Source organism: Podarcis cretensis (assembly GCF_951804945.1).
Source record: "Podarcis cretensis genome assembly, chromosome: 15".
Lineage (NCBI taxonomy): Eukaryota > Metazoa > Chordata > Lepidosauria > Squamata > Lacertidae > Podarcis > Podarcis cretensis.
Window position 1 is genome coordinate 11,190,539 of NC_137185.1, and position 16,268 is coordinate 11,206,806.

At 47.5% G+C, this 16,268-nt stretch overlaps 1 protein-coding gene across 4 annotated transcripts in view; it reads right to left on the bottom strand.

Annotated features, from left to right (window-relative positions):
* The window catches only part of AUTS2 (activator of transcription and developmental regulator AUTS2), a 685,027-nt gene extending 681,223 nt beyond the window's left edge, over nt 1–3,804 (bottom strand). For all 4 annotated transcript variants that reach the window (XM_079955418.1, XM_079955419.1, XM_079955417.1 and 1 more), the window contains exon 1: nt 3,381–3,804. In XM_079955418.1, the coding sequence (XP_079811544.1) occupies nt 3,381–3,731 (351 nt within the window). In that variant the 5' untranslated portion in view covers nt 3,732–3,804. The remainder of the gene's footprint in view (nt 1–3,380) is intronic.
* Nucleotides 3,805–16,268: the final 12,464 nt, after the last annotated feature.

Below are 16,268 nucleotides of genomic sequence, written 5' to 3' on the forward strand. Positions count from 1 at the left end.
TTGCCTGTCTTCCAAGGAACTCAAGGTACAGTACATGGTTCTCTGAACTCCCCCCCACACACACCAATATTATCTTCCTAAAAACCCTGTGAGAAAGGCCTAGTGTCATACAGTGAGTCCAGGAGTGCCAACTTGCCCCCGCGTCTGTGGGTGCCCAGGGTCATGGGTGCCATACAGCATGCATGGCTCTGACACTGCCTTTGTGGGTGCCCAGCCCCTTCATGGGGAATTTTGTGGGTGCTCGGGCACCCAAGGCCCCAGGGAGCTGTCACCTATGGAAGAGTCAGAATTTGAACCCGGGTCCCTCTGGTCCAATTCTGAAATGCTAACCATTGCGTCATGCCAGCTTACCATACCAGTTAATGCTCCCCACTCCCTGTGTATACATTCCTTAGACGTAACAGTTGTTGCCAATTGTGCTGGCACACTTTCCTAACAGCCGCTCTTCTGCATCTAGTTACACAGAGCATGGGACTCCAGCAAATGTGAGTTTTGCAGATCCACTGTGATGTGACAAGTTTCACCCACCCAAACCCCCTCTTTCTGCACACCTATGTTGTCTACTGTCAGCCCCTTGCTGAAAGGTTGTTGCTCATCGACAATTATTTTCAAAGTAGCATTTGAGAGAGTATGCTTATCTTGGCACCATAAGACAACTGAGGCTGTCACCCTAAGCATCTTTTCAAAGGAATAAGGTCCACTAAAATCAATGGAATATTTATTGATTTCTGTGGAGGCAGATCTCTGCCTAAACTTCTTTCAAGTGTGTTTATTTTAATAACTTCTGACCTGCCCTTCATTCAGATGGATCCAAGGATGGTGTGGGTGTGTGGGTGGGTGTGGGTGGGTGTGGGTGTGTATCAATAAAAGCAAGACATCAACCATCATCAAAAAATTAAATGCCCTAGAAGACAACAGAAAAGCAGTCTGAATAGGAACAGAACACTTTCAAAATGCTTAGGCAAACAAGGAAGTCTTAACCTGGCACCAAGAAGATTGCACTGTGTCAAATACAAGTCCAGCCTCTCCAGAGGGACTATTCCAAAGTCAAGGGGCCACCACAGAAAAGCCCATGCGAGTGTTACACACTTCAGTAAGTGACAACACTCAAGAGAAAGGTCTCAACTAAATATCTTACTGTACAGGCAGGAAAATATAGGAGGAGATATTCATACCGGTATACGGACCCCCAAGCTGCATACAGAGAGCAAACTGTGGGGCCATAGAGCCAAGATACATATAAGCAAAGCTCCAAAACTACTCAAACAACAACAGCAACTGGCAACACTGTACGCTAATACATAGAAAGAATGTATACATTTGCCAAACCTCAAACCACCACATAAAATGTCCACGTCTTTCTCTCCACCCCCACCATAAAAGCATGCAGCTCAATATTTCTTGATCCCATACCTCATGCATTTCAGCAATTATTGTCCTTGCTTGTGTTTTAATCTAATGAATGCCAGAAAATTCAGAAAAGGAAAATGCTTTGCAAGTACGGAGAGTTTATAAGGTGGGCTTGGCCTACTCAGCAGTTCATATGCATGTCAGTAGCTTTTGAGGAAGAAACCCCAAAACTTGAACCCCTCTATTTTTCAAATCAAGGAAGGAAGGGATTTTCGACTGGTGGGGATGTGGGGGTGAGAGAGAGACTGAAGGAGTTGAATGCAAGGAAGTTTACAACCAGGTGGGTATTGTAAGTGGAAATCACTGGTACACAAATGTTTCTATACAACCAGGGACACCATAACAGCTGTTTTGAATTCACAAGAACATCAGAACTGGAGGCATTTTTGTCACATATTCTGAAAGGGGGTGGGAACAGAGTAGTGTGCTCTCGCTCTCGCTCTCCAAGTTAAAGGGCCAGCAACCGTTGTCCAAATCAGCCTTTAACTCAAGAGAAATAAAACACGTAGGTATCTTGATATACCAAAAGGCAAGGACATGTTGGATTAACACATACTCACTCTAGAAAGACACCTAAGCTTGAAAGGTCTAACCTTGAATGCCATGCAATGTAAACACAATGAAAAAAAAACAGGGAACCCAAGGCCAAAAAGTTGTGCGAAACTGATTTGGGAAAAGAGAGTGAATGAAATTGACAAAACCAAGAAATTAGCCTAAAATATGGGGGGTCAAGGAGGAGGGGGGAGAGATGGAAGGAATCTGGGAAATAATGGTATTATGTTAACCCTCAACTGTCAGATTTGGGGGAGGGGGAGCCACATGCTTCTTCCACAACTCCTGTTTCTCTTCCACACCACATTTGTGACAATGTGCATAGTACTGGCATTGTCTTTCAGCCATACCAGTCTGATTTCCTCTCCCCAAGAAATCATGTCAAGGTAAGATCTCACCCTGCCCATCATCTTCCAACTTGCCCTTTCTTGATGTCACACACATACCCCTTTCTCCCCAGGAGAAATCAAACATTGAAGGAGAAAAGTGCATTGTGGGGAGGGAGGGGAAAGAAAGCAGCACCCGGCGAGTGTTGCGTGGAATAAAGAGACGTCTCCACTTGTCCACACCAGACACACAAAAGCACTTTTTTTTTTTTTTTTTTTGCAACGAGAAAGAAGGGGAGGAAGGGGATCAAGGCGGCATTGACAACCGGGTTCCACTTGCAAGCAGCCCTCCAGATGACTGCCAAGGGATGTTCTTTTGCACATCTATTCAGACACACACCCCTTTTTCATTCCATCCATGCTTTAAAGGGCCAGCAAATAAATAAACCAACCCTTCTGGAGCATAAAGGAGATGCAAGTCCAATGCCGTTGCCCGTCTCTCCTTCTGCCCCCCCCCCCCGCCACCTCCAAGTTCCTCCAAGCCCCTCCTCTTCCCACCCCCCTCTCGCTCGCAATGAATACACCCCGATTCCCTCCCCACCTCCGAACACATAAAGCACCACCACCACTCCCCAACAGCTGGAGAGAGCGAGGGGAAGTGGGGGGGGGGAGAGAGAGAGACACCCAGCCAACTCGCTCCTCAAAGCATCACATCCATCAAACTGCAGCCCAAACAAAAATAAATATACTCAGCGCACAGCAAGGCAAGGGAAGAAGCCACCTCGACCTATAAATATTTGGAGTAGCCAAGGGATTCGGGGGCGGGGGCAAAGAGAGAGATGGGGATTCCTGGTCTGCATTGTTATCCCAGCAGTAGGGACCAAAGGAGAGGAAAGAAGACCCCCCCCCAAAGTGCACACCCTCCTTCCTCGACGCACACACCCCTCTCTGCTGCCATTACCCCCACCCACCCACCCACAGTCAGCAAACAATGAGCGAGAGGGCAAGCCCGGCCGCCCCCTCCCCTTCCGGGCTTCCCTAGAATATAGCCCCGCCGCCGCCACCCCCGACGGGGAGCCCGGGCGCCCTCACCTCCAAGGCTTCCAGCGTGACGAAGCTGGCCAGGGCAAAGCCATCGATGATGTCCTCCTCGGGCGAGGAAGACTCCCTCCGCTTCCTCCTGGGGGGCTTGGGCCGGCACGTCGGCTGCAGCGGCGGCTTGCCATTGTTGTCGAGCTCGGAGCCCGAGGAAGAAAGGACGGACGGGGCGGGGGGCGTCCGCCTGGGCTCCGCCGCCACCACCACCAGAGCCGCCCCGCCGGGAGCAGCAGCAGCAGCAGCAGCACCTTGTAATAATCCGCGTTTGGAGCGCCTCGCCCGGTCGCGCTGCGAGCGGGAGCGCCGCTTCTTGCGAAAGCCGTTGCAGAGTGTGGGGCCGTCCATGGCTCGCTCGCTCTCGTCGCAACAACAGAGCCCCCCCACCCACCCCCGGACAACTCCACACTGCCTTCGCCCTCCCTCCTGCTCTTCCCCCCACCTACCCACCCCCTCCAACTTCGTCTCCCCCCACCCCCCGGTGGAATACAGGGAGGGAGGGAGCGAGGGAAGGGGGGGGGGAGGAAGAAGGAGGAGGGGGGCAAGAAAGGGAGACTCCCAAGGAATGTCAGCACCCGGGGGGGGGGGCGGGCGAGAGAGACGTCGAGAGATTCCTCCGAGCAAACCCAGGAAAGTAATGGCCGGTCACTGGTCTTCCTTGGGAAAATAGATATGTGTAATTCCTTCCAACCTCGGCAGCAGAAAATAAATTAGAGGAACAGAATGCCTTGATCCAAAGGCAGAGACAGGCAAGCGTGAGGAGGGGTGTGTGTGGCGGGGTTGTCTCTTGATTCCGCACCCCCCCTTTTTTGATTTTTTTTAATCCATTGAGAGGGGGGAAGGGGGGGAGACAAACTATTCCGACACCCGAGAGGTTGGCTCCTTTCTTCTTTTCATGCTTGCAGAATTGAAGGCAGCGACCACGTAAATATATATGGATATATTCACACACGTATAAGTAAATGGAACTCTTTCCCCGCCCCGTTAGATGCTTTGGATTAAACAGGGAGAAGTTGCTTCCGATTTGGTGGTGTGTGTGTGGTTGGTTTTTTTCCCCGTCCCCTCCGCCTTGTCTTGTTTCACGCCGGAAAATCTCCTCGTCGTGGTTCAATCCGGTGGGGCGAGCGAGAGAAGAAAACCCTCCAGCTGGAATAGACCGACGCACCTGGAATAGGTCGAGTGGGTGCCCTGCCAGCGCAGAGACACCCACCTGCTTCAAGTTTCCCCCTCCAACCCGCACCCTTGGGCCCTTCTTTCTCCAGGTTAGCGCTGCCTGCCTCCCCCCAAAAACCCCACCCCTCAACCTCCCAGAGATGGAGCCCCAGCAGCCTCCTCAAAGTCGCACAGCCCGAGGTGGGGAAGAGTTCAGCGCCCCGGAATCCACGCCGAGCATCCAAGAATCCAAACACAAAGGAAATTGACAAGCTCCTTCTTTCTCTCTTTCCCCCCCCTTCTCTCTCTCTTCCCTTTCTCCTCCGAGGAGGAGCCACACAGCCGAAAGGAGGAGAACGGAGAGGTGCTGCTGGAGGAGATGGAGAGGAAGGGGGGTACACGCCAAACAGCCACCACCACCCCAAATAAATGTCTCTGGTGGTGGGAGAGCGGGGCAGGAGGAAAGGGTCTGCTGGGTCTCCGGGAAGCTGCCTCTCCTCCAGACTGGGGAGGGGGCGACAACGTAACGGCACGAGAAGGGGCCAAGAGATACAGGATCCTTCCCTGGGGGGGCTGCTGCTGAAGATAAGAGAAGATGTAATCTCGGTTTGGCTCTCCCCGCACGCCTCCGGCAGCGGCAGCAGCAGCTGGGATCCAGCCCTTTTCACATCTTCCCTACCTTTCTCTGTGTGTCTGCCTCTCTCTCTCTTTCTCTCCCTCCCCCTCGGTCACATGACTAACTTTCCTCTCTCTTCCCCCACCCCACCCCCCGTCCATCCCCACCGCGCAGGGTGAAAGAAAGCTCCCCTAGCTGCGCGAAATAAGTTGCAGGCATGCGCGCCGAGTTTGCGCGCTGCCTCTGCGCTCTGCTCCATTCCAGCCCAGAAAGAATGAATGGGGAAGGGAATTCTCGCGGGAGCCTCTGGCCCTTTAACGCGGCGGGGGGGAGGAAGAGAAGGGGGCGGGGTCGTGGTAAGGAAGGTTGATTGCTGCAGAGAAGGCTGCTTGATGCCTTGCAAGAGCTGGGAGGGGGCAAGGACTTATGTGCCTTGAGCCACTACATGAAAAATGCAGCAATTCAGCCAGTGAAGTGAAGGGGGGGGGGGGGAGTTAATATAAAGTAGTGAATGAAAGAAAGAAATCCAATGTCATCCACTGGATAGCAAGCAAAGTTGTACCTGAGATATTTTAATAATACGGTGGTACCTCAGGTTAAGAACATAATTCGTTCTGCAGGTCCGTTCTTAACCTGAAACTGTTCTTAACCTGAGGTACCACTTTAACTAATGGAGCCTCCCGCTGCTGCCGTGCAATTTCTGTTCTCATCCTGAAGCAAAGTTCTTGACCCAAAGTACTATTTCTGGGTTAGTGGAGTCTGTAATGTGAAGCACCTGTAACCTGAAGTGTCTGTAACCTGAGGTACCACTGTAATAATAATAATAATAATTGTTGTTGTTTAGTCATTTAGTCGTGTCCGACTCTTCGTGACCCCATGGACCAGAGCATGCCAGGCACTCCTGTCTTCCACTGCCTCCTGCAGTTTGGTCAAAATCATGCTGGTAGCTTCGAGAACACTGTCCAACCATCTCGTCCTCTGTCTGTGAATAATAATAATAAATAATAATAATAATAATAATAATAATAATACCCTGCCCATCTGACTGGGTTTCCGCAGCCATTCTTGGCAGCTTCCAGCAAAATATTAAAATGCAACAATTCATCAAATATTAAAAGCTTCCCTAAACAGGGCTGCCTTCAGATGTCTGCTAAAAGTCAGATAGATGTTTATTTCTGTGACATCTGGTGGGAGGGCATTTCACAGGGCAGGCACCACTACCGAGAAGGCCCTCTGCCTGGTTCCCTGTTACTTCATTTCTCCCTGTGAGGGAACAGCCAGAAGGCCCTTGGTGCTGGAACTCAGTGTCTGGGCAGAACGATGGGGGTGGAGATGCTCCTTCAGGTATACATGAAAAGCAGACTGAGCAAATTTATTTTCCTGGGGAAATGACTGAGATTGTTTTTTTTCCATGAGTATCCCTGCAGAAGAACTCTGTACAAAATATGTTACACTTGTAAGTTGAACAGACTTTCGGAATGGATCATGTTTGAGAACCAAGGTATGACTGTGTGTACACACACACACACACACACACACACATTTGGCGGGGGAGTGGAGGGAGATAAATGCTTCAATGGCTGTTGTCAGGATTTCTAGTTTTCTAGCAAATGTTAGGTGTTGACGAAAATGGCATTTAGGATGAAAGCTGGAAGGCACAGAAGGCAGTAATACTGCTGAAACTGGATAAAGGTTAATGCGGCAAAATGTCTGTCATTAAGTACAACATGCGGCCAGCCTGCTGCTCAACAGGTTCTGAACCAGGAGATAATGAGCAAGGTTTAACTCTAATTCGATTATGATGTACAATTGAGTGGCATAATTGATAGTGGTTTTCCTAGCACATGTGTCTGAATCCACAAAGGGCTGCGTGTATATGTGCTTCTGGTGAATTTTGATGCGCTTGTTGCCCTTGAAATAATTTGGGTGTAATCTGAGGATGATGATGATGTTGTTGTTTAGTCATTTAGGTGTGTCCAACTCTTCATGACCCCATGGACCAGAGCACGCCAGGCACTCCTGTCTTCCGCTGCCTCCCGCAGTTTGGTGAAACTCATGCTCGTAGCTTCAAGAACACTGTCCAACATTCTCGTCCTCCGTTGTCCCCTTCTCCCTGTGCCCTCAATCTTTCCCAACATCAGGGTCTTTTCCAGGGAGTCTTCTCTTCTCATGAGGCGGCCAAAGTATTGGAGCCTCAGCTTCACAATCTGTCCTTCCAGTGAGTACTCAGGGCTGATTTCCTTAAGAATGGATAGGTTTGAACTTCTTGCAGTCCATGGGACTCTCAAGAGTCTCCTCCAGCACCATAATTCAAAAGCATAACAATAATAATAATCCTATTAATAATAAACCCATAGAGTGGGTTGCCCCAGCGACTCTGGGTGGCTTCCAACAAATTTAAAATTTAAAAGCATCCTAAAACATCAGACATTAAACCTTCCCTATACAGGGACGCGGGTGGCGCTGTGGATAAAACCTCAGCGCCTAGGACTTGCCGATCGTATGGTCGGCGGTTCGAATCCCCGCGGCGGGGTGAGCTCCCGTTGTTCGGTCCCAGCGCCTGCCAACCTAGCAGTTCGAAAGCACCCCCGGGTGCAAGTAGATAAATAGGGACCGCTTACCAACGGGAAGGTAAACGGCGTTCCGTGTGCTGCGCTGGCTCACCAGATGCAGCTTGTCACGCTGGCCACGTGACCCGGAAGTGTCTGCGGACAGCGCTGGCTCCCGGCCTCTAGAGTGAGATGAGCGCACAACCCTAGAGTCTGGCAAGACTGGCCCATACGGGCAGGGGTACCTTTACCTTTATACAGGGCTACCTTCAGATGTCTTCTAAAAGTTGTGTAGTTATTTATCTCCTTGACATCTGATGGGAGGGCGTTCCACAGGGCGGGTGCCACTACTGAGAAGGCCCTCTGCCTGGTTGCCTGTGACCTCACTTCTCGCAGGGAGGGAACTGCCAGAAGGCCCTTGGAGCTGGATCTCAGTGTCTTGGCTGAATGATTGGGATGGAGATGCTAAAACTATTTAAAGCTCAGCACCAATACTTTCAATTGTGCTTGGAAAGGTACTGGGAGCCAGTGTTTGTTATGTGGTACTGTCCAGTGCTATTTTTCTAGAAAAAGAGGTGCCGGAACTCACCATGAACACTTCCCTTGTACTCCTATCATGGCAATGGCAAAAAGGATGTGACACGAACGTGGCGAGGAGTGAAGAGCGGGCAAAGCAAAACTCAGGCACTGATTCATAGAATCAAAGAATTGATTGGAAGCAAGCCCTGAGGATCAACTAGTCCAGGGTTTCCCAAACCTGGGTCTCCAGCTGTTTTTGGACCACAGTTCCCATCATCCCTGACCACTGGTCCTGCTAGCTAAGGATGATGGGAGTTGTAGTCCAACAACAGCTGGAGACCAAGTTTGGGAAACCCTGATATAGTGCAACCCCCTGCAATGCAGGAATATGCATTTGCTCCATCGAACCTGCAACTTTGGTGTTATCAGAACCACGCTCTAACCAACTGAGATTCCCAAGTGGTTATGTAGCAACTGCACAGATATAAAACGAATCTGCTATAGTAAACATAAATATTGTAGCTTTATAAATATATATATATATAACGCTCTGTTTATTCTTGGCCCTGGCATAGCCATGATTTTGTTGCCTTACTAGGGCTATCTGTAATTAATGTGGCCTCTTTGTCAGTGTCTGAATTAATTATGAAGTGGAACCTGTAATTAATTCAAAGGACAAATTAATTACAGAGTAGGACCCAGCAGTTCTGCCCATCCCTGTATTCAGCTGGTCAGTTCCGGTCATTAATGCAGGATTTATTTATGTTTTGCTTGGATGGAGCGCTAAGGATTTGTTCTATAGGCAGTTGGAAGAGCCTACCATAGCAAAAGTGCTCCTCCTTTTTATTTGGAGCTGATAAATTGATGGCACCTATGCAAACATGTAATGGCAGAGTCGTTTTTTTCTGCTGAACAGCCCTACAATGGCTAATTATCAACAGAGTGTTACTTTAAAAAGAAATGCAAATATGAGAAAGAGAGACAGACAGAAGAAAGAAAGCTCATGTTAACAAGCAGAGTAATCAATCCTAAGTTAATCATATATATTAATATAGGCACTCTGTATGTCGAAACAGATATGCAAAGAAGAAATGTTTTTGTTTTTTTGTACAAATATTAGTAATAAGGTGGTGGTACTTGTATCTCGAGTACCTTGTCAAATGCCATTGCTACCCATCCCATCTCCCTCAACCCACCTCTACTGAATTTGTGATTAAATGGCAATTAAATGTTGATTATAAAAATCAAAAATGAAAATTTAAAACATTTAGCATTTTCTAGATACTACTCATTACATTGGTTTTTAAAGAATTAAATAAAATGAAAACATATGAAAATTAGGGTTTCAATGTGGTACCAGTCACAAAATGCCCTGTGTGTGTGTGTGTGTATGTTAACACAAAATGGCTGCTGTGGAGCATGGCTTAACACAAAATTAGATGCTTAAGAATTTTTTTTGCCGTGACATGCATCACTTTACATAAGTTTACACCGAATTGAATTTTATTGCACATTCATTCAATTAGAAGAGGTCCTTTGGAAATATTGTCACCAACGGCTGCCACTGGGCATATCTGTGGCTGATTCGCTCTCTTTTTCCATGCACAAGAGTTCGGAAGGATGGCCGGCAGACTTACCCGGGCAGCCATTTTGTGCTGGAGCCAAGAGCAATTTCATCAAGATAGGAATACCATTGATCTGACCATGGCCTTGTCCTCAAAGCAGGGATGAGGGTGGGGTGGTGGGCATGCTAGCTCATGGGTAGGAAAACTACAGCCCGGGGGCCGGATGCGGCCCAATCGCCTTCTAAATCTGGTCTGCGGATGGTCCGGGAATCAGCCTGTTTTTACATGAGTAGAATGTGTCCTTTTATTTAAAATGCATCTCTGGGTTATTTGTGGGGCCTGCCTGGTGTTTTTACATGAGTAGAATGTGTCCTTTTATTTAAAATGCATCTATGGGTTATTTGGGGGCACAGGAATTCGTTCATTATTATTTTTAAAAAAATATAGTCCGGCCCCCCACAAGGTCTGAAGGACAGTGGACCAGCCCCCTGATGAAAAAGTTTGCTGACCCCTGTGCTAGCTAGTTCCACTGTCTTTGCTATTTCCCAGCCAATCACTGGAGACAAATGTCTTCATCTCCATCTGTGTGCTCCTGGGGGCTCCCTCTGAAGTGTAACATTTTGCACCTTGCAGGGTACAGGGAGTGTAGAGCTCGCCAGCATGTCCCTTCCCTCTTCTCCAATGCTTTTACAGTGGTACCTTGGTTCTCAAACTTAATCTGTTCTGGAAGTCTGCTCCAAAACCAAAGTGTTCCAAAACCAAGGCATGCTTTCCCATGGAAAGTAATGCAAAATGGATTGATCTGTTCCAGACTTTTAAAAACAACCCCTAAAACAACAATTTAACATGAATTTTGCTATCTAAAGAGACCATTGATCCATAAAATGAAAGCGATAAGCAATGTACTGCAGTCACATAGTCAATCAATCAGTAGCTGAACTGGGTACCACACAGTCACAAAAACAAAACAAAAAAGAGCCGCAAAAACAAAAACACAAAATAGATAGCAAAAGCAGACAGACCTCAGCGTAACGCTCAAAACGGAAGTGTGGCACTCAAAACGGAACACGTTCGGCTTCCAAAAAAATTGTTTGGGTTCCAAGTTGTTTGAGTACCAAGGCATTTGAGAGCAAAAGGTACCACTGTAATTTTGTGGGGAAACTGAATGTCTGAGAAGGTCTCCGATTCAGGAGATATGCAATGCAGAACAAATCCACAAACTAGAAATGGAACATAACAAGGGCAACCCATTCACCTCTGTGTTGAACAAGAGGAAGGCTGAATACAGAACCATTTGCAATACAATATTCTGCATGTCCATTTAGAAGTGTTCAGGAAATTTGCTTCAGTTTGGGTTGTGCAAACAGTGGCGGACTTGGGTACTATGGCGCCCTATGCAAGGCCAAAATCTACCCCCCCCATGCCCTCACACTGCCTTCCCAAAGGTGGGAAAGGAGGTTCAAGGGCTCTGGCAAGGTCCTAGAGCCCTCCCTTCACCTTCCCAAAGCTGGAAGGTGCTAACTAGGCTTCCCAAAGCCCAGCACTTCGCTTACCCAACAATTTCTCAGCTCAGCACCTGCTGATACAGCCCTAAATCTAGCCCTGGTGCAAATGACTCCATGTCTCATTGGAAGAAAATGAAGTTTCAGATGTAATCAGGGTATCACACAAAGATCTTGTAGTACCAAATTTGCAGAGTAGCCTCTGGCATGTGTGAAGAATTTTGTTCCATAGCTGGAAACAGAGAAGGTAACTCATTGCTTGGGGAAATTGCAAGAACCTTGCCCCAAGCAAGAATAATTTGTAACGGCATATCAGAATAAATGTTGAAAAGGCCTTTTATCTGTGTGCAGTACTCTCTGGAGTCAGGAGTGGTTTCTGGGGAGAGAAGGCAGCGGGCGAGAAGGGACCATAAGAGGGTGAAGTTGATACATCTGAAAAAATGTCCTTAAACCCTATCCATCTTAGATCTAAGATTGTGTCTGCAATCCTATGTATTTGGAGGGAATAAATCCCCTTGATACCAATTCTGAATACCTATAGGTTGCAAACTTACTTTGTGAGATATCCCCGTATCTGTGTGATCTGCCAGAGCTTCTGAAAGGAAAGTGCATTATGAATAGCACTTTGGCTGGAGATGATCAGAGAGTCGAAGCATGTTTGGGCACATCACAGTCAGCCAATAATTTCATCAAAGCGTGTTTTGGAGAAAATATAGGACTGTCACTCAGCAAGCACACTCTGAACAGAAGATTGAAGGAAGCTTTCAAAAACCAGTCAGGGAAGGTCCAGTCCAATCTTACCGTACTTCTGTAAGTTGAGAGATGAGCAAGAAGTATTTACTGTTTCTCGGATCTCCCAGTGGAGATGGAAAAGGAAAGGCCTTCTCACTTTTCAAGGGCCTTCATCTTCAAGCAGAAATGTCCTTTGACCACCACACCTCTGAGTACCATTTGTTGGAGAACGACACCAGCAGAGGGCTAATGCACTCTTATCCTGCTTACGGGGAAAACGTGCTTTAAATGTATGATGTGTACACAGGGGAGGAGCCACTATCAACAGGCAGCCCTGTTTAGGAAGTTTTTAATGTTTGATTCTATTTTTTATATTCTGTTGGGAGCCGCCCAGAATGCCTAGGGAAACCCAGCCAGATGGGTAGGGTATAAATAATAAATTGTTGTTGTTGTAATATTATTAAACTAATGAAGTTTAATGTGCCAGGAACCACCAAGGCAGCAGCCCCATGGGCACCCCATAGCCCCCAAACCACTATCCAGTGGCTGAAATCGCATAAGATCTTGCAAGCGCCCAAGGGACTCTGTCATGCAATGGGTCAGTTTGTCTGGCTGTTAACCAGAAGGTCAGTGGTTCGAGCCCAGCCAGGAATGGCTTCCTGTATTGCAGGGGGTTGGACTAGAGAACCATTGTGATCCCTTCCAACTCTATCATTCTAGGATTCTAAGATCTCATGAAATTTCAGCAAAATCAGCACCGATGCCAGTGCTGCTTCTCTGCCAGTGGTGGAGGTGGCAGGGCAGGCAGAGATGTGGCACCGGCAGCAACAGATATGCCAGCGGCAGGAGCGGCAAAGCAGGGTAAGGTAGCACTTCTCGTTTTGCTTCGAGCAGCAAAATGGGATGTGTCACCCCTGCAATGGGCACTAGCCGCCACTGGGCAGGATTGTCCCGTGATCTTCAGTTCAGCATTGCATGGCAGCCTATAAATAACAGGTACAAAAAGCCTGGCCTGGATTTCCTGTTGCACCTCCTGCTAGCAGTCTGCGTTGCCACGCTGTTGACTTTACCTGCCATTGCACAGTACAGCAGCGGAGATAGTTTCAGTGCCGTTAAAAGATGGCAACTTCATTTGAAAAGGCAAACAGCACCGGCGCTTTTGTTGTTAATACCAGGAGAGAAGATGTTGCTTTTGCAAGACAAGGCTTTGATTTTCCCCATCCCCTTCGCTTTTTATTTATTTATTTTCCTCACAAAGGAACATGTTTCCGTGCTCTCCCTTAAAAGATTCAAAGCCCCTTTTGCTATACAACAGCACACACACACACACACACCGTGGGCTCATTATGTTACAACTATTTTGAATCAAGCTCAGAAGGGGGGCTGTTGTCTCTGACACCCACAGGAAACACGTCTGAGCTGGCTCTACTAGTCCGGCGCCTCAGGAATCTGAAGCAGAGGCACTCATGCCATTGAGCACCTCTGTTCAGATTCTGACGAGCAGCGGCAGCTAGTTCCCATTGAGACCAGTAGGGCAGTAGGCAGGGAGCCAGACAGTAGGTGGCGCCAGACCCAATGACAGCAGTGGTGACTGGTGCCCATTGGTACAGGTGGAGTGAACAGCCAGAAGACCACCAATAGGTGACACGAGAGCCAATCACAGGCAGAGCTCCTCTCTGACTGATTGTGAACAAGAAGGCAGACGAGTGAGGCTGGTGGCGTTGTGCCCCATTTGCCCGCATAGGTCATTATCCCCTGCTTATGAGCCAAACTGAAGTAGAGACTGTCAGGAGCTCATCCTACACTCAAGTAGGACCCTGGCAGAGACACATGCCCGACTGGCATGTTCCCTCCCTCCTGGTCATTTGTCCGGGAGCTTCATAAGCTTTCTTCAGCCTGAACATCACAGCAACTGATGCCAACAGACATTGGCACACCTAGGGATCCGCAGAGTCTTTGCAGCTTGCATAACAGACCTCAGCAACTCAGCGTTTTGGCTAATCTACTTTATTTACATATAAACACACAGAGAGCACTGCAACATGGCTCCCTCTCTCTCTAGCATCAGACAGCAAAGAGAAAAAAGAACAAAGGACAATAGTTCCACTTCAAGGAACACAGTAACACAAACATCCTGTCTCCGTCACTTCCCACTCTGTGGAGTCAAAACACACACCATCATGTGATAGACAAAAATCCCTTGACTGCAACCATGGAGCAGGAATTCTAACAGAGACTGGCTGTTATGAGCTCTCCCTGCCATTATTTTGCTTGCCTCCTGACAGCACCAGCACCTCCCTCCATGGTACACCTTCTTACCCCGACTTTAATCAGTTCTTTAGGGAAGGGGAAGGAGTCGGTGCGTTCACATAGACATACAGAGTGCATTTTTCAACTGAGCCTAAAAGTCCCATAATCCATAGAAGGAAAAGATCTGACACAAGAGTCCATTCCTTCTCTTCCTCATTGGCAAATCAAATAGACAGTGTTTTAGCCTGATGGGGAGCCTGAGAAGTCCCAGTAACAGTGTTGGACTAGGACCTGGGAGACTAGGGTTCAAATCTCCACTTGGCCATGCAGCTCACTGGTTGACCTTGGGCCAGTCACTATCTCTTAGCCTAACCTAGCACATGGTTGTTGTGAGGGTGGAATGGGGAGAAGGAAAACCATGTAACACCACCTTGAGATCCTTAGAAGATAAAGATGGTATATAAATACAATAAACAAGCAAACATGTGACTGTGGGAGTGACACTCTGCACTATCAGCTTCCCTTCATCCTTCCCTCAAATAGATGTCCCAAAACTTTAAAACCCTGATTAAATGTGTAGTTTGGGGGTTGGCAGAGACGCATGCAAGCCCTTGTGTATATGTTTTTCGTATACATCACTTGACTGCAGAATTGCATTGTGAAGATGTGTGGATTTCAAAGACTCGTGTATTATTTTGGAAAGTACAAATCTGACAGGTTCGCCTTTAAATGTGAATTTCATTGAATTTCTTCGCCATCCCTAATTCAGACTGAGGATCAAAACCAGGATTTGGGACTCGGAACATTGTTTTCCACTCCTGCCGTTCCCCAACGCAAGCTTCCAGGATGGATCAGGCGGCAGACTCGCCTAAAATAAAACAGAATAGTCTGTGTACTTAGCACTCTTGCCTCTATCAACACATCTTGTTTCCCGTGTATGTTGAGTTTCCTCCTGGGTGTTTGCATAAATGAATTTGGATTGTCTTTGCATATTTATTTATTAATAATGTAGCAATCATGTCTTACCTGTAGCTTCCTAGAGGGTATTCAACACAGAGGCTTTTTAAACAGCTCCCCTGTATTAGTTCCAGAAAAGGGAATTTACTCCAAACACACAGTAACTGGGCTAATTATGGGTGTCTCAAGATCAGATTAGCTACTGCATGTAGAGAAGAAGAAGAAAGGAAGGGTTGGCAGAAAGAAAACAAAGGGAGAGGAGAGGAATTGTTGCTAGAACACATTTTGCTGGCATCCATCTGTCTCGAAAGACAATGGAGTATGCCTCCAGGAGTGAAGTCAAACCGATGGAAAATCACCACTCCTGCTGCGGCTGCAGAGACTGGTAACTCATAACTGCTGCCTCCTGCATTGTTTTTGATGCATTAGCAGCCCCAAAGTGACCTCTCCAGGGTACAAGCTTGGGCAGTGCATGTGGAAGTCCTGGGCTCCACAGACAACAAGACCATCCCTCAGCCTTGCTGAGCAATACGTTTGGCACCCGCTAGACTGCAGGAGTTGCCAGAAGGAGGCACACAAGGCACCATCCAACCGTCTTATGGATTTCACTCCAGATTTCCATAGGGTTTACTCTTCTGGCATTTTCTTCTGCCAGTGTGTTGTCCCACAAGGCAGCAGGTGTAGATTTTTCCTTGGGCTTTACTCCTGAATCCACTCTGGATTTGTGCCAGGTTTATTTTGGGTTGCCATATTTCAAAAGTGAAAACCCAGACACAAAAGTTCTTGAGCCTTTTTTTTGGCAAAGTGGTTGAGCTTTTCCTTTGAAAAAAGAAAAAGTTGTCGAGCTGTTTTTAAGGAACCTCACCAAAATCGACAATTCTGACATGAGTTGACATACGTCCAGATTTTCCCGGACATTAAAGCAATTTCAGCTCAGCTGGAAGTCTTGTAGCTTTTTTTAAAAAAAAAAAAACAGGAAGTTGGGTTTGGTCAAAGAGACTTTTATTATTATTCATTCTGTACCACCGTATTTCTTTAGACAA